The sequence below is a fragment of the Leuciscus leuciscus genome (assembly GCF_965113295.1).
Source record: "Leuciscus leuciscus genome assembly, chromosome: 22".
NCBI lineage: Eukaryota > Metazoa > Chordata > Actinopteri > Cypriniformes > Leuciscidae > Leuciscus > Leuciscus leuciscus.
Genome location: NC_138746.1, coordinates 21,685,457 through 21,700,780, shown reverse-complemented (window position 1 = coordinate 21,700,780; position 15,324 = coordinate 21,685,457). Strand labels below are relative to the sequence as shown.

The 15,324-nt window shown below is 37.3% G+C and overlaps 2 protein-coding genes across 6 annotated transcripts in view; one reads left to right on the top strand and one right to left on the bottom strand.

Annotated features, from left to right (window-relative positions):
• Positions 1–7,517, top strand: part of syne2b (spectrin repeat containing, nuclear envelope 2b) — a 109,311-nt gene extending 101,794 nt beyond the window's left edge. For both annotated transcript variants that reach the window (XM_082154399.1, XM_082154398.1), the window contains 10 exons: positions 588–656; positions 1,546–1,646; positions 1,753–1,876; positions 1,965–2,164; positions 2,948–3,148; positions 3,861–3,989; positions 4,155–4,346; positions 4,433–4,480; positions 4,983–5,032; positions 6,221–7,517. In XM_082154399.1, the coding sequence (XP_082010525.1) occupies positions 588–656; positions 1,546–1,646; positions 1,753–1,876; positions 1,965–2,164; positions 2,948–3,148; positions 3,861–3,989; positions 4,155–4,346; positions 4,433–4,480; positions 4,983–5,032; positions 6,221–6,431 (1,325 nt within the window). In that variant the 3' untranslated portion in view covers positions 6,432–7,517. The remainder of the gene's footprint in view (positions 1–587; positions 657–1,545; positions 1,647–1,752; positions 1,877–1,964; positions 2,165–2,947; positions 3,149–3,860; positions 3,990–4,154; positions 4,347–4,432; positions 4,481–4,982; positions 5,033–6,220) is intronic.
• esr2b (estrogen receptor 2b) overlaps positions 1–15,324 on the bottom strand; it is a 65,715-nt gene that overhangs the window by 18,791 nt on the left and 31,600 nt on the right. Inside the window, exons 7-10 of one of the 4 annotated variants that reach the window (XM_082154479.1) lie at positions 12,002–12,135; positions 10,307–10,490; positions 9,960–10,193; positions 7,414–9,039 (exon numbers count right to left, since the gene is read on the bottom strand). In XM_082154479.1, the coding sequence (XP_082010605.1) occupies positions 8,991–9,039; positions 9,960–10,193; positions 10,307–10,490; positions 12,002–12,135 (601 nt within the window). In that variant the 3' untranslated portion in view covers positions 7,414–8,990. Of the gene's footprint in view, positions 1–7,413; positions 9,040–9,945; positions 10,194–10,306; positions 10,491–12,001; positions 12,136–15,324 lie in introns of those variants that run through there. The other 3 variants (XM_082154480.1, XM_082154478.1, XM_082154481.1) reach the window with 3 other exon arrangements.

The window sequence follows — 15,324 nt, the reverse complement described above, 5'->3', positions numbered from 1 at the left end:
GTGTGTGTGTGGATGAGCTAATAATTTGTGCAATAGTTAACAAAACATCTCTTTAAAAAAAAAAGATATACCTGAACATACCTGCAAAATATAATTCTTAAAATTCATTTTTTAACAATCACTATAAATATTGAAGAACAGATAAAAAAACAAAAACTTAAATATGTTACCAGAAGTGTAGCACATAATTAGTGTTCTGTACCCCTAATTATATAGAATGAGCCATTTAATTAATTGTTAGTGTATCTAGATCTCTGTAATAGTCAAGTCAAGTCAAGTCAAGTTTATTTGTATAGCGCTTTTCACAATACAGATTGCATCAAAGCAGCTTCACAGTATTAAATTAAAATAATACAACAAAGTTTGTTTCAAGAGGAATTTATTGATTGATAAAATTAAATTAAATATCCCCAAAATATCCCCAATAATACAATGCTCTATCAGTGTATCCCGCTCTGTTATATCTATATCCTGCTGTCTTCTATGTAACACTCTTTTAGAGTGTATTTCTCTGCTCTATTAGACTCAGATAATTCTGTCTGTTACAGTGTCTCTAGATCCGTCTGTCTGCCGCTCTTCTGTTGCAGATGTAGAGGTCACTGAGAGCTCTCAGTCATTTGTTAAAGCTACATCTAAAGCTCTGAAAGCTGTGTCCGGTAGGCATCAGCCTGCTGCATGCTGTCAGCACTCTCACTGCACATTACATATGTGTTTTAGCATACATTACAATATCTGCATGAACCCAACTGCATCCTACATGCTTCCTTCATTTGTCTTACAAATAATAGACGTTATGCTTTGTGCTCGCGGCCTGCTGCTCACTGCTTCCTCACTCAAGCAGCTTCTTCAGCATGTGTTGCAGTACTTTTCACAGATTGCTACCAATTTCACAGTGGCTTCCCTCATTGCTATAACTTCCATTTTTATTACAGATATTTTGTGACAATTTCCCAGAAAGTGGCGATTTTGTTCTCTTGAAAACTTGGGATGGAAACGGTGCTTTATTCACAAATGTTTGATGCAATATTCCAATTTCATGCATAAGTTAAATTTGAAACTGTGGATGGTAAAATAGTTATTATAGTTGGGTAGACTTCTATAGTGGTGAGCAGAAACCTATGGTACAACATTTTTCATTTGCTTTAGTAGAAATCCACGATAGTGTTTCAATGACTTTCCAAAAGAGGGAAAAAAAAAATATTAAGAGATTGATTGTTGGTCAGAAGAGAGAAAGAAAACAAATCTGCCGTCAACCGCTGAATCACTCACTCAGCGGCGTTAACCAGTTTTCTATACCAGGGCAAGAAAAAACTAAGTATAGTGTTGTAAATGTACTTTAGATTTTTTTTATGAAAATATGAAAAACCTTTGCTCAATTTACAATGTTAATAACTGTGGAAACTCATAATCCCAGTCTGTGAAAAGGGTCCATTGCATCTTTTTTGATTTATGTTTTCAGCAGCATGCTCTGTAACTGTGTTGACTTCCTGCATGCTTGTTTCGAGTGATTTTAGGAGTTCAAATATCTCTCTCTGTCTCTCTCAGGAGGAAGATCAGTGGTGGAGACGTGGCACTCTCCTGATACACCAGACAGGACACGAGTGAACAGAGAGATCACCAGCACACAGTACCACCCACAGGCCTATGTGAGGACCCACACATACTTATCCAATTGGGCTACACACACATTATCATTGGCTTACACATATATATAAACACGTTTTTTTTTTTGTATTTCCTCACTCTCTCCAGGATAAACTCATGTCTGAGTGTGCTGGCAGTATAGACAGTATAAAGCGAGTGAAGCTGATTCTGAACGAGGAAGAACAACTGGAGGATCAGGGACTGACGGTCTTCTCTGCAGCAGATAAGACGGGTACTGCTGTTTGTATTATGTACACACATTTTTACAGGTATGTTCATTGAAATATATTTGACCTTTGCCCTCTGATCTGTGGCTTCAGGTGTGATCGAGCGATGGGAGCTCCTGCAGGTGCAGTCGTGCAGCGTGCCACAGGATCTTCAGCAGTGGCACAGACTGAACTCTGACCTCAGCGATGTCATGGCATGGCTGAACGCTGTGATGCCTGAGCTAGAGAAACTTCAAACTCTAGAGCCAAAAATCACCATCAGAGACATGGAGAGCAATATCCACAAACTAAAGGTACTGAGAGAGACATTTAGAGAGTGATAGAATCGAATGCAAAAACTGAAAGTTAATAAACCTATAAGCCACTTGAAGCTGTGCATTGCAAGTAGACCTGTCTTAAAGGAATAGTTCATCTGTCATCATTTACTCATTACTCATCATTTAACACAAAGGAAGATATTTTGAAGGATGTCGGAAACCAGACAGTTGATGGACCCCATTGACACGTACATAATAGGAAAACAATACTGGGGTCCATCAACTCATTCAATTCATTTGTGTTCAGCAAAAGTATGAAATTCATACATGTTTGGAACAACTTGAGGGTGAGTAAATGATGACAGAATTTTCATTTTTAAGTGAACTATTCCTTTAAACCTGCTTAAAATGATTAGTGGATTTTATTGAGTGGCCTATTGCTTAAAAAACTTGTAGTAATATAATTTAGAGGAAATAATTTTCATTATATACACTACCGTTTTAAAGTTTGGAGTCAGTTTTTAATTAAGAAAATGTATTATATAAAAAATAAAAAATAAATATATATATATATATATATATTATAATTTATTATATTTTATTTGAAAATTTTGCTTTGCCATCACAGGACTAAATTATATTTTGTAATATTTGTAATTGTAATCACAATATTACTGTTTTTATTTTTATTTTTAAATTCAGGAGAGATTTCTTTCAAAACCATAAAAAACAATTACAGACCCTAAACTTTTAAAAGGAAGTGTATGTTAATAAGGAATATGCAATAAAAAGTCAATTTCTTTTTTTCTTTTTTATTAGGACATGCAGAGGACTTTTAACGGCTACAAATCGGTGATGATTGGTGTCAATCTCAGTGGGCGGGGCTTCCAGCATGGAGACAGCACTGAACTACTAGAACTGCGTGAGAATCTGCAGTTAGCCAATCAGAAATGGGCCCAGGCCTGTGCGGCCCTGGACGGCTGGGAGCACCGACTGCATCAAGCACTCATGGAGTGTCAGGTGAGGAAAACCAAAGTCTCGCTGACACGTGGTTTGACAGACAGAGTTGAGACAATACAGCAATGTACCTTGAATGTTTTGTTTGTTTTGCAACTGCAACACAACATGCATTTGGTACGTACGTTTCTGTGCACTTTCACACATTTGCACTTGTTACATTCTGTGTAGTGAGATTTATCTCTGGATACAAAACCACAACTTTAGTTTTTTTTTTTATGTTTTTTAAAGGTTGCAGAAATGCTAAACACGGGTTGTTCTCGAAACCACAGCGTACTGGGGACAGAGTCATTTCAAGATCATAACCTCTCTTGAACTATCATTTCTTTAAAAAAGAAAACAACTTTTCAGTCAGTTTTGAGATTTCAGTCAGATTTACACCAGTGTTATTGTAGTTTTTATTGAAGTTTTATTATTTTCAGTTTATTGCCAAGGCAACATTTATATTTTTTGTTTTGTTTGTTTTATTTTATTTTAGCTTTATTTAAAATGAACAGAAATGTTTTTTAATAGTTTTAGTTTATGACAATAACCCTGATTTACTGTACTGTTATTCTCAGGACTTATTTAAAAATTGTGAGCCATTTCTTCCTGTAACTTCCTGTAAATGCCCCTGGTATAGTGGTCTAAACTGAGCACACACAAACACTTCATGTAATGAAGACCTGTGAGAAACACACACTCATCTTCATATTCTGCTCTGTTTTTTCCCCAGGAGTTTCATGAGACTCTTCACTCTCTGCTGCTGTGGTTAGCTAAAGCAGAAAGCCAGCGCTACATGGTCAACATCCATGACACAAACACAGACCTCAACATCCTGCAAGAGCATCAAGACACACTCAAGGTAGAGTAGTGTGTGTGTGTTTGCAGGCAGATTCTGCTATTCTTGTAAAATATCTGAAAATGTCCCCACAAAAAGATGAAAACATGATTAATTGTGGGACTAAATTTCTTGATTCATATCTTAATATGATAGCAAGAACTATTATAAGTTGTTGTCTGTGCACAGGCTGTTCAGCAGGACTTACAGTCTCGTGAGAGGGACGTGAACTCCCTGCAGGAGATCTCCTCACAGATCCTACTACAGGACCAGCGAGAAGACACCCTGGAGGCCAAAGAGAAGGTTCACGTCATCAGCAACAAGTTACGGCTGCTGATCAGACAGATCGCTCACGACCTGCACACACTGCAGAGCAGACTGGTATGTTTCACACACAGCTTTCTCTGCAGGCTCTGTTTCAGTCTCACACACACACTGATGTTTTGATCTCCGCTGTTCTGTTGCAGGACTTGTCGGGTCCAGATGTGGGCAGGACAGCGTCAACACAACACCAGGTACAGAAACACTCTCTCCATTAAACTTTTCCCCTCACACCCTGTTCAAGTCAAGTCAAGTCAAGTCAAGTTTATTTGTATAGCGCTTTTCACAATACAGATTGTATCAAAGCAGCTTCACAGTATTAAATTTAAATAATACAACAAAGTTTGTTTCAAGAGGAATTTATTGATTGATAAAATTAAATTAAATATCCCCAAAATATCCCCAATATTCAGACTGGAAAGTACAAGGCTCTGATTTAGTTTCTGGTGTAATAAATTTATGCTATTTACAAAGTCTAGATTCAGGGGGGCCTGAGCGCTGAGTAGTGAGTAGCGCCAAAACTGTTGCTGCATACCCCTCTGACACTGGGTAGTTGCGCCCCTGATTGCAGCCTTAGGTCATGAGAATCTATTTCGCCTTCTAACTTTGGTTTTAACACTGGCAGTAAATCTCTGAAAAGTCTGATTTTATGAGACCTGGTGGTAACAAACACTGACTCATTTTTCTTCTCTCTAGGAAGTGGCAGAGGTTCAGGATGTTACACAGGGATCTCCAGCGAGTGTTAGGTACACACTGATAGTGCTTCTGTGCATCTGCGTTTGTGACCTTGCTGAACTTCTAGTGCTCTCTTCACACTCCCTAGTTCTTCTCACTTTCACCTCTCAACATAATAATACATTTTATTTGTAATAACTTTCTCAAACTCAAAGCGCTACAACATGTACAGAACAAAATAAATCAAATATGGACAAAAATACATAATATCAAAAAATACACTGTAATAAATTATACATTAAAAGCTTAACTAAAAAGATGTCTTAGGAGTTTCTTAAAACAATCCACAAAAGCAGCATTCCTAATAGATGCAGGGAAAGAGTTCCATAACTTATAGGAAATTATAGGAAAAGCCCCTCCCCCCAACATGTACTCTTTATGTTGACACTCAAAACCCATAAAGTTATAACTCACGTTTTAAAGTCGTATGTGACAAATAACATGACAGTTAAGAATGTTCTTAAAGCAGCATCTACATTTTAGGTTACAATTTATATACAATACCCTTCAAAAGTTTATGGTCAGTAAGAGTTTTAAAAACATTTTATAGAAATAAACACTTTTATTAAACGGACATGTTATATCAATCACAAGTGACAGTAAAGACATTTATAATGTTACAAAAGATTTCAATTTCGTAAATGTTTTTTTTTAAACTATTTATCAAAGAATGTAGGGACCCCAATGTATACACGTCTCTTATGACTTCTCTCACCAAAGCTGCATTTATTTAAACAAAATTACAGTAATATTTTTAAATGATTACAATTATAATTACGATTTAAAATAACTGTTTCCTATATATATATATATATATATATATATATATATATATATATATATATATATATATATATATAATTTATTCTTCTGATAACAAAGCTGAATTTTCAGCATCATTACTCCAGTCTTCAGTGTCACATGATCCTTCAGAAATCATTCTAATATGCTGAGTTGCTGCTCAAGAAACATTTATTTTTGCTGCGTAATATTTTTGTGGGCACCGTGATGAATTTATTTTTCAGGATTCTTGATGAATAGAAAGTTCAAAAGAACAACATTTATTAGAAATAAATAAATGTAAATTCTTGCTAAATTTGTAACAGTGTAAAAGTCTTTCACTCAATCTTTTATTTAAAAAAAATCTATTGCTAACCCCAGACATCTGGTGTAAAAATGTTTAACTGTCCATTGTTTAGGGCCGATAAGGCTGATCGGTCCCCGGCGAGGCCGTTCCTGTACCGTGTCCTGCGAGCAGCTTTCCCCCTCCACATCCTCTTCCTGCTGCTGCTGGTTGTGGCGTGTCTGGTGCCTCTCTCGGAGGACGACTACAGCTGCACTCTCTCCAACAACTTTGCCCGATCCTTTTACCCCATGCTCCTCTACACCAACGGACCCCCGCCCACATGAGCATGAACACATTTGGGATGTTGTCCACGCTTCCCGGGTTAACTCTCCTGTTGCAGAACCTGTAGCTCTGGAGTTTGGGTTTCAATGTTCAATCAATTCTAGTTCCCAAATCTGTTGCTGAAGGAGAGGGATTTTTCTGAAGCAATCCGAAACCTGTCTTCTTGGAGAACACTTTGACGGCAAGGGTCCCTCATTGAAGGTGCACTCTAAATGTTTTCAAACTGTATAGCATGTAGCAGCACACATTGAAACGCTCCTTCACACAAATGTATTTATTTTTTAAATGTAAATGACAGATAATTGAACCTATAGTTCACCCATAGATGGCCTGTATTTTTTAACTAGAATCCCTGTGTATATGTGTGAGTGATGGGACTTGAATATCAGTTGTTCATACTGTCTTGTTTTTTGGAGTCAATGTGAAATGACTTGAAATGATGAATATATTTTATTTGTAGCTGTTTTAACTGCCATTTCTTTGGTTAAAGCCATGGAGAAGAGACAGAGACATCAGGGTGTGTGCAAATGTAGTCTTTTAATTTATTGAGTCTAACGTTTGGTGGCTTGTGTTGTTTTCAATTGTGCATGTCTGAATAATGCAAAACTGCTGAAATTATAATTGGTAAATTCTCATTGGAGATTTAAATTACATCTGATTATGTTCATAAGTAGAATTTCTCAGGCAGGAGACTCTGGTGTCCAGATGGTCTTAGTTTTTTGTTTTGCTAAAATGTCCCATAGAAACACATTTCATGTATCCACATGATTGCATGGGGCTTTTATGCTTATTCACCCACATAGTTGAATGTCAGTTGTGATGGTAATAATATGGTGAAAAGGCCATTAGTCAATCTTTTGCTCGTACTAACTGCCAAAGTCTCAGAGACTTCATATTATTATTTTTTATTGATGTTTTTAATTGATTTGTTACAGTGGATTACATTATGGGTCAACTGAAATAGACTATGAAAGAAACAGACTGTCACAGAGAAACATTTACTTTATTATGAATTTATTTTGCAGCAAACCTTGCACTGCCGGTGTCAAACACTGTTTGAAGAGAATATAAAGTTAGATGTGATTTTGGTGCTTTGAGTTTGAAGTCAATTTTACTACAAATAAACAAGTACAAATATGCGTTAATCTTCACTTAATTCCCACATTTATTTTGCAGCTGTATACAGTTTTGGAAATAAAAATGAATTTAGTTTTGCTATCTTTAGAAACCTAGTATTGTGTTATCACGTATATTTCATCCTGTTTAAAGCTGAAGTGTGTAATTTTGATGTTAAAATACCTTCTGCTACCTCAGTTTAACTAGAAAACTATAAGCGGTTTGTAAGTTAACGTCCCAAAAACTGTAAACACAGTGGAGCTATTAACTCTTTCCCTGCCAGCAATTTTCACAAATTTCATGGCCCCCAGAATATTTTGTTGTTTGAATATCTGACCATGCAATATATGAATGTTTCTTATCATCAGATACTCTACTTTTTCAGAAGATGCATAACAACGTCCCCGGAAAATTCCATCAAAGGTGGGGAAAGAGTTAAAACTCTGTTTGAGCATCTCTACCTGTTCAGTACAGTAACTTTGTCCAACCATTGGCAGATGAGGGAGTGTTGGGAAAAAACTGTTAGAAAATTACTTTTTGCAATACTACTTGGTGACACGTGCAGAAATGATACACTCCAGCTTTAACAACTGCCTTTTTAGGAAAATGTAGGTGCAGGTTGTGATTACACAAGGCATTTTTTCCAGGATGCACCATTACTAACACTTGTAGCACCAGGAAATTACACATTACAAAGCCATTTTTCCAGAATGATACACCTGATCGTGCGTGTAATCCGGGCTTTAAGAGTACAGCTGCAAACGTTTTTTATAAGTGTCACATTTACTGTCAATGACAAGTACTTTATAAACCACGAAAAGCACCACAGGACAGCAAATAACCACTTATACAGACACAGAGTACAAAATGCATAAACTATTAGAAGTGTGCGTACCATTTCCTTTAGTTTGGCCAGTCTTGAAACAGTCATGTTGAGTCAGAGGTTCTCAGAGATCTTGGATGACAAACAAAATATGTAAATGTGCAGTGTGTAATTTCTGGAGTCTGTTTGAATGGCTCAGGAGGAGACATTACACTGGCTCAACCAATGGCATGAGTTTGGGGTGGGGCTACCTGGTTGCGGAGCAATGGTAGAAAGGGGGAGTGTTTCAATCAAGTTTTCTTGTTATTCTGCTATTAGTGGCACAGAAATAACACATTTCACATTATACGGAACCGGATACAGCCTTAAAAAGATTCCATCCGTGATTTCTTGAACAAGATTGAGATTGGTTTGGATGAGATTCATTTCTCTTCAGGTTCACATTATGGCATAAAAGGAAACAATATAGTTCGAACTATTGTGTTGAAGTAGGACTTAAATGCCATATGAAAGCCCTGTTTGGTTTTCTTATTCCCAGGTGTGGTTTGAATCCCCTACACCATACAAGCGGCTTGAAAAGTATGGATGGTCCGAATTCAATTACCATACAGAAGATAGATTGTCAGTCTGTGTCCATGTCCAATGTCCTAAAGTGCAATGTCTCCTCAGCGCTAGAGAGACAGACACAAAATCTGTGTTACCTTGTTAGAGGTTTAGCACAAGATACACTATTTACATTTGTAAAGCAAGCAAAAAAATTGTGTCCTTGGAAGTGGAAGTTTGGGGTCTTTAAGATTAGTTTTTTTTAATGTTTAGGTTGCATTTATTCCTAAGATATATTACTGTGATGGTAAAGCTGAATTTTCAGCATCATTACTCCAGTCTTCAGTGTCACATGATCCTTCCGTTGTTGCTCAAGAAACATTTCGGTAACACTAAGGTCCAATTCTCACTATTAATTAGTTGCTTATTAGCATGCATATTACTAGGATATTGGCGGTTTACCCAATACCTAAACAACTACCTTACTAACTAATAATAAGCAGTAGGAGTTTATTGGATACAAAGTCGTAGTTAATAGTGAGATTTGAACCCTAATCTAAAGTGTGACCAGGATTTCTTATTATTATCAGTGTTGAAAACAGCTGTGTTGCTTAATATGTGTGGAAACCATGATTCATTCTTTTTCAGAAAAATTCAAGTAAACAGCATTTAAAAAAAAATATATATATATATATAAATAATAATATATATATATATATATATATATATGTTAAATATAACATTTATATATGTTAAATTGTGACTGACTTTTGATCAATTTAATGCATCCTTGCTGAATGAAAGTATTAATTTCTTTCTAATTTATCTTTCTAACACTTTTGAATGGGAGTATATACAGTATTTAAGCAGTTACATGAACTTAATCTATAAAAATGTGTAATTCGAGCTGTAAAGAATCATCCTTTTAATAAAGTACTACGGTTTTAGGCAAATTAAGCACTGATGTTTTGTGGATGGACTCTTCACAAATTATGATTTCTGTATTACCAAAAACGACATAATTCAACACGTGCCTGTATCCACTCACTGTGGACTGTGCCGGGTCTCCTGGTCGCTCTCTCTCGGTGCAGGCTGCGGTCTGGATGTGTGGAGGATCTCTGGGGTCTGTTGTGTGTCCAGCCGGAGAGAGGTTTCTGTGTGTGTCATAGAGAGCATCCGGCTGCTCTGGGACGTGTTGGCGTCCAGCATCTCCAGCAGAAGATCGTACAGCAACACCACGTTTTTTCTCTTCATGCTCGACAGATGCTCGATTCCTTTGTTGCTATATGGACGGCAAGAGAAGAGAACAGTCGATCACTATCTGCATGATCAAGAAGAGCAAAGTGACCGATGAGAGGGAGGTATCTGTGAGATTACGACAGTCTGCAGCGGTACCTGAGGTGTCGAATATGTGAGAGCAGCATCAGCAGATGGGCGAGCCGGATGGACTGCTGCTGAGACGACAGGCCCGTTCTGGAGATGCTCCAAACCAGAGCGTCAGTCACAGAGTCCAGCAGCCTCAGAACCTTCCCACGACTCTCCACACCTTCAGGAGTCTGTGACAAGCTTGAACAGTTATCTGTTAATTAGCACAAAACAGGATGAGATCTGATGCAGGTAAAGAGAATAGTACTTTTTGTGATAATATTCAGAATAATCGTTTTCTTTTTTTATGGAACAGTTGATTTTACCTTTAGACAAAATATATACATAATGAGTTTTATGTTCTTAATTATATATTTGATACATCAGCCTTTTGTACACTAAAAAATTATTGTTCGTTTAACTTAATAGCCTGGATGCCTTAATTTTAAGTTCATTGTATTAACTCAATTTCAATGAACTTAAAATTGAGGAGACTGGTTTAATCAACAGGAACTCAAAATATTATGTTATCTGAACCACATAAATTATCTAAGCTGGTGATAAATCATGAAAATATATATTTTTTTACAATGTGGCTCATATATTATGATATAGTGAAAACCTCAATTTTATACAGAGGCCCAAACTGAGCAAAAATATGCAATTTGTTGCAGTAGTTATAAAGCTGAAAAGTAGAGAAGAAATTCTGATAGCTTATAATGTAAATCAATGAGATTTAGATAATTGATATTTATATGCATTGTATGCAAGTAATCACCCTATATCTCCAAAATATGCCTTGATAAGATGATATTTAAATTAGTTTCATGATCAAAGCTCTATAGTTTTAATTGTGGGGGCTAAACATATAATTCAATGCAATCATGTTCCAACTTAGTTGATGCATACATTTTAACATGATTTAACATAAAAAATATATATATATGCATGGATAATCAAGTAGACCCAAGTTGCTTCAGTCCAATAAATATTCCTATTGAAAAATTACTAACAATATAAAAGTTATATTTACGGTAACTTCGTAAAATCAGTAAAGATTTCAAGGCAAAATCTACAAAAAAGGTATCGCATTGTAGAGGGTTGGTGTATCTACAAGGTTTATACAAAAAACTGAAGGTGGACTTTTTTATAATTATACTAAAATGCCTGTAAGACAAAAGGCATGTAGAAGATTGTGTTTTTCAGCAATGTTTGGATGATTTGGATAATTAGAGGCCTTAGCAATTCATGTATCAAATAGGAGTAGGCTATTTTTTTTTATATATATTGTATTTTGTACTATATTTTGCTTTTTGTATATGGATTGGTTTATTGGTTTATTGATTGTATGTTTATTTATTTCTATGTGTATCTCTGTGTTGTTGTTGTCGCTGCACTGTTTTGCTTTGTCTTGGCCAGGTCGCAGTTGTAAATGAGAACTTGTTCTCAACTTATTTTACCTGGTTAAACAAAGGTTAAATAAAAAAATAAAAAGAATAAAATAGGCTTTATAGGGTTAAACTTAGCAGGTGGTCGCCTTGGCAGGTGACCAGAGACCAGACATGTAAATCAAAAGCTTCTGTTATTGAACAACATGCTAACTATAGTTAACTATATAGCCCTAAAATTATGTAGAGAAAAAACAAGATATGTAGCATTTTATTTTATAGCATTTTCCTCTCATTAAATAACGCACGCACACACACAATCAGAGAAGTGTCATACTGGAGTTGAGAAGGATCATGGCTTTGAGACAGACGTATTCCTCCCGCTGTAGCTTCAGTTCTCTGAATCTGGAGGTGGTGGCCAGAAGCATGTCAAAGATCTCCATGATGCCTTCAACACAATTCCATTCACCCCTGAAAGTAGAGAGAAAGAGAGTCTGAAACTGAGATCAAGGAGAAAAGGCCAATCACCTGATGTGACTAATCACTCTGGAGCCACAGGAAAAGGGTGCCGCTGTGCACAATCCCAAACTATCCCGAATATGTCAAGTCCATTTTAAACTTTTGAGAGCCTCCAAAAAATGCAGGGCTCCAGACTGCGACCAGCTGGTCGCATTTTGCCACCATTTTTCCTGCAGGTGTTGTGCCGAATTTCGACCCCCTGCCAAATTATTACCCCCCTCGTTGAAGTCAGTACCTGATTGCCTAATCCTAACCCCACCCCTAATCCTAACCCCTCCCCCACAGCTAATCCTAAACCTACCAATACTAGGGGGGTAATAATTTGGCGGGGGTCGAAATTCGGCACAACACCGGTACTCATTTATGCTTCACGGACCAATAATGGACAGCGCAGCGCCCCGAACTTGCCAGTCGCGGGCCGATCTCGATCAAGCAACACTGTAACTAGGAGATCCAGGGAAGAAATCCATTGAATTCGCCTCAGAATTAATAATATCGTCGCTGCGAGATCCAGTGAGAAACATTCCGATTCGGCGCAGAGTTCTCTGTTATAAACCATAGATATCAGATCAAACAGCGCTGACGTGGAAACCAGGAGAAACACTTATAGAAGGCTTTCAGTCCACAAATCAGCAACATTCACAATGGATTTAATGTAGTAACTGTAACCATAATGTGACAGAAAAAGTCAAACGAAGAAAAGCACTTCAAAACTATCATATATATAAATTTAATTTTTAATGTGATGACCAACACATTTTTTGTTCATCCTTCAAAGATTGTCCTAAAACTAAAAAAAATTAAGATGTAGGGAAACTCTTATTTAAAGGAACACTTCTACTTTTGGGGACTTTAGCTTATTCACCGTATCGCCCAGAGTTAGATAAGACCATACATACCTTTTTCATCTCCGTGCGTGCTTTAAGTCTGTTTGACGCACCCACCGCTAGCCTAGCTTACCACAAAGACTGGATGTAAATGGCTACAGCTAGCATACTAATCCCAATAAGTGACAAAATAACGCCAACATTTTCCTATTTACATGTTGTGATTTGTATAGTCACAGTGTGTACAAATAACAAGGTCATATGAGACAGACATTTTTTTAAACGTTTAAATACTGGGAACTATTTTCTCAGAAGGCGAAGCACTGCTACTTGAGCGGAGTGATTAGTGCAGCACCCGAGAAGAGCCGTGGTGAGGAGCAGAGAGTTCGCTCAGAGTTAGATAAGACCATACATACCTTTTTCATCTCCGTGCGTGCTTTAAGTCTGTTTGACGCACCCACCGCTAGCCTAGCTTACCACAAAGACTGGATGTAAATGGCTACAGCTAGCATACTAATCCCAATAAGTGACAAAATAACGCCAACATTTTCCTATTTACATGTTGTGATTTGTATAGACACAGTGTGTACAAATAACAAGGTCATATGAGACAGACATTTTTTTAAACGTTTAAATACTGGGAACTATTTTCTCAGAAGGCGAAGCACTGCTACTTGAGCGGAGTGATTAGTGCAGCACCCGAGAAGAGCCGTGGTGAGGAGCAGAGAGTTCGCTCAGAGTTGGAGTAATAGAGTCAGCAATTACTAGATAGTAAATGCAAAGTTTACAATCATGGGTGTTCGCTGTATTGTAAAGAGCTGCGACAATAAACAGGGGAGACCAGGTAATACCATGATGTTTCATAGAATTCCAACCAAAAACGCTGACCTGATGAATCGGCTACTTGCTCTGGATATAGATCCAAACACACCTGTAAACATCATCAAGGACTATCGCGTTTGCTCAGAACATTTCACTGAGGACGACTATTTTGAAAAAAATGGAATTTGCCACACGGACCATGAAACGTGTGCTGAAGGATACGGCCATCCCATCGATAGTAAAGACAGGACATAGTGGATCACCTGCGGCTGCGGTAAGTGTTCCGTTATGTTTTTAGATGACTAACGTTAGCCTACTGTTACAGTGCCATTAGCTAGATGTAATGTAACCTTAGTGACACTATTACATGTATAGGGTGCTCACTACTATTACAGTTGTTCCCGGGCTCCATGTATCCCCTGTAATGTTAGTATTGTGTTGTCACAAACGCGCTCTATCGCCCCAGTAACAAATAAGCAGCGCTAAAGGTAACTTTCAGGACTGTAGCCTTCAACTTGCTAATGAATTGGAAGGGGGGATGGGCAGTTTTCATTTTTGAGAAACAGTGACCGTGTTTGTGAAATAGTAGGCTACTCCCGTTCTGACTCTCCCCTCGACCTCAGTCTGTTTATCTTGTCTATCAGCTTCTAAAGTTTGTAACTCCTCGTCTGTGTATTCTGGCTCAGAACGATATGGTTCTGGGTCTTGGTTTGATACCAAATAAAAATCATGATAAAAATCCTCTGACAATTCCTCAAAGTCAGCCATAGTCACGAATCACGTTCGCTACTAGCTAGTTAGTCACGCTGGTTTTGTTGACGGAACCGCGCTTCTCGGGTGCTGCACTAATCACTCCGCCCAAGTAGCAGTGCTTCGCCTTCTGAGAAAATAGTTCCCAGTATTTAAACGTTTAAAAAATGTCTGTCTCATATGACCTTGTTATTTGTACACACTGTGTCTATACAAATCACAACATGTAAATAGGAAAATGTTGGCGTTATTTTGTCACTTATTGGGATTAGTATGCTAGCTGTAGCCATTTACATCCAGTCTTTGTGCTAAGCTAGGCTAGCGGTGGGTGCGTCAAACAGACTTAAAGCACGCACGGAGATGAAAAAGGTATGTATGGACTTATCTAACTCTGGGGGATACGGTGAATAAGCTAAAGTCCCAAAAGGTCGAAGTGTTCCTTTAAACACTTATTTAAAAATAAATAAATTACCATTGAAAACAGTAGGATGCTTATTGGCTATTTTCACTCCCTAATATATTTTTTTTCCCCTTGTTTTGCTTTTAAATTAATATTAAGACATTATGAATTATAATTAAAGGTAATTTCATCTATACCCTAAATTAAGCTTAGTGCTTTATTGTCAGCCCCAGTGCTACAAGATATTTTTTTGTAGAACTCAGTGGCTCTGGTGCTGCTGCCCTCAGATGTTAGCCTGGAGCCCTGTGAACTTAAAATAAAACTGCACATTGTAATATCTGT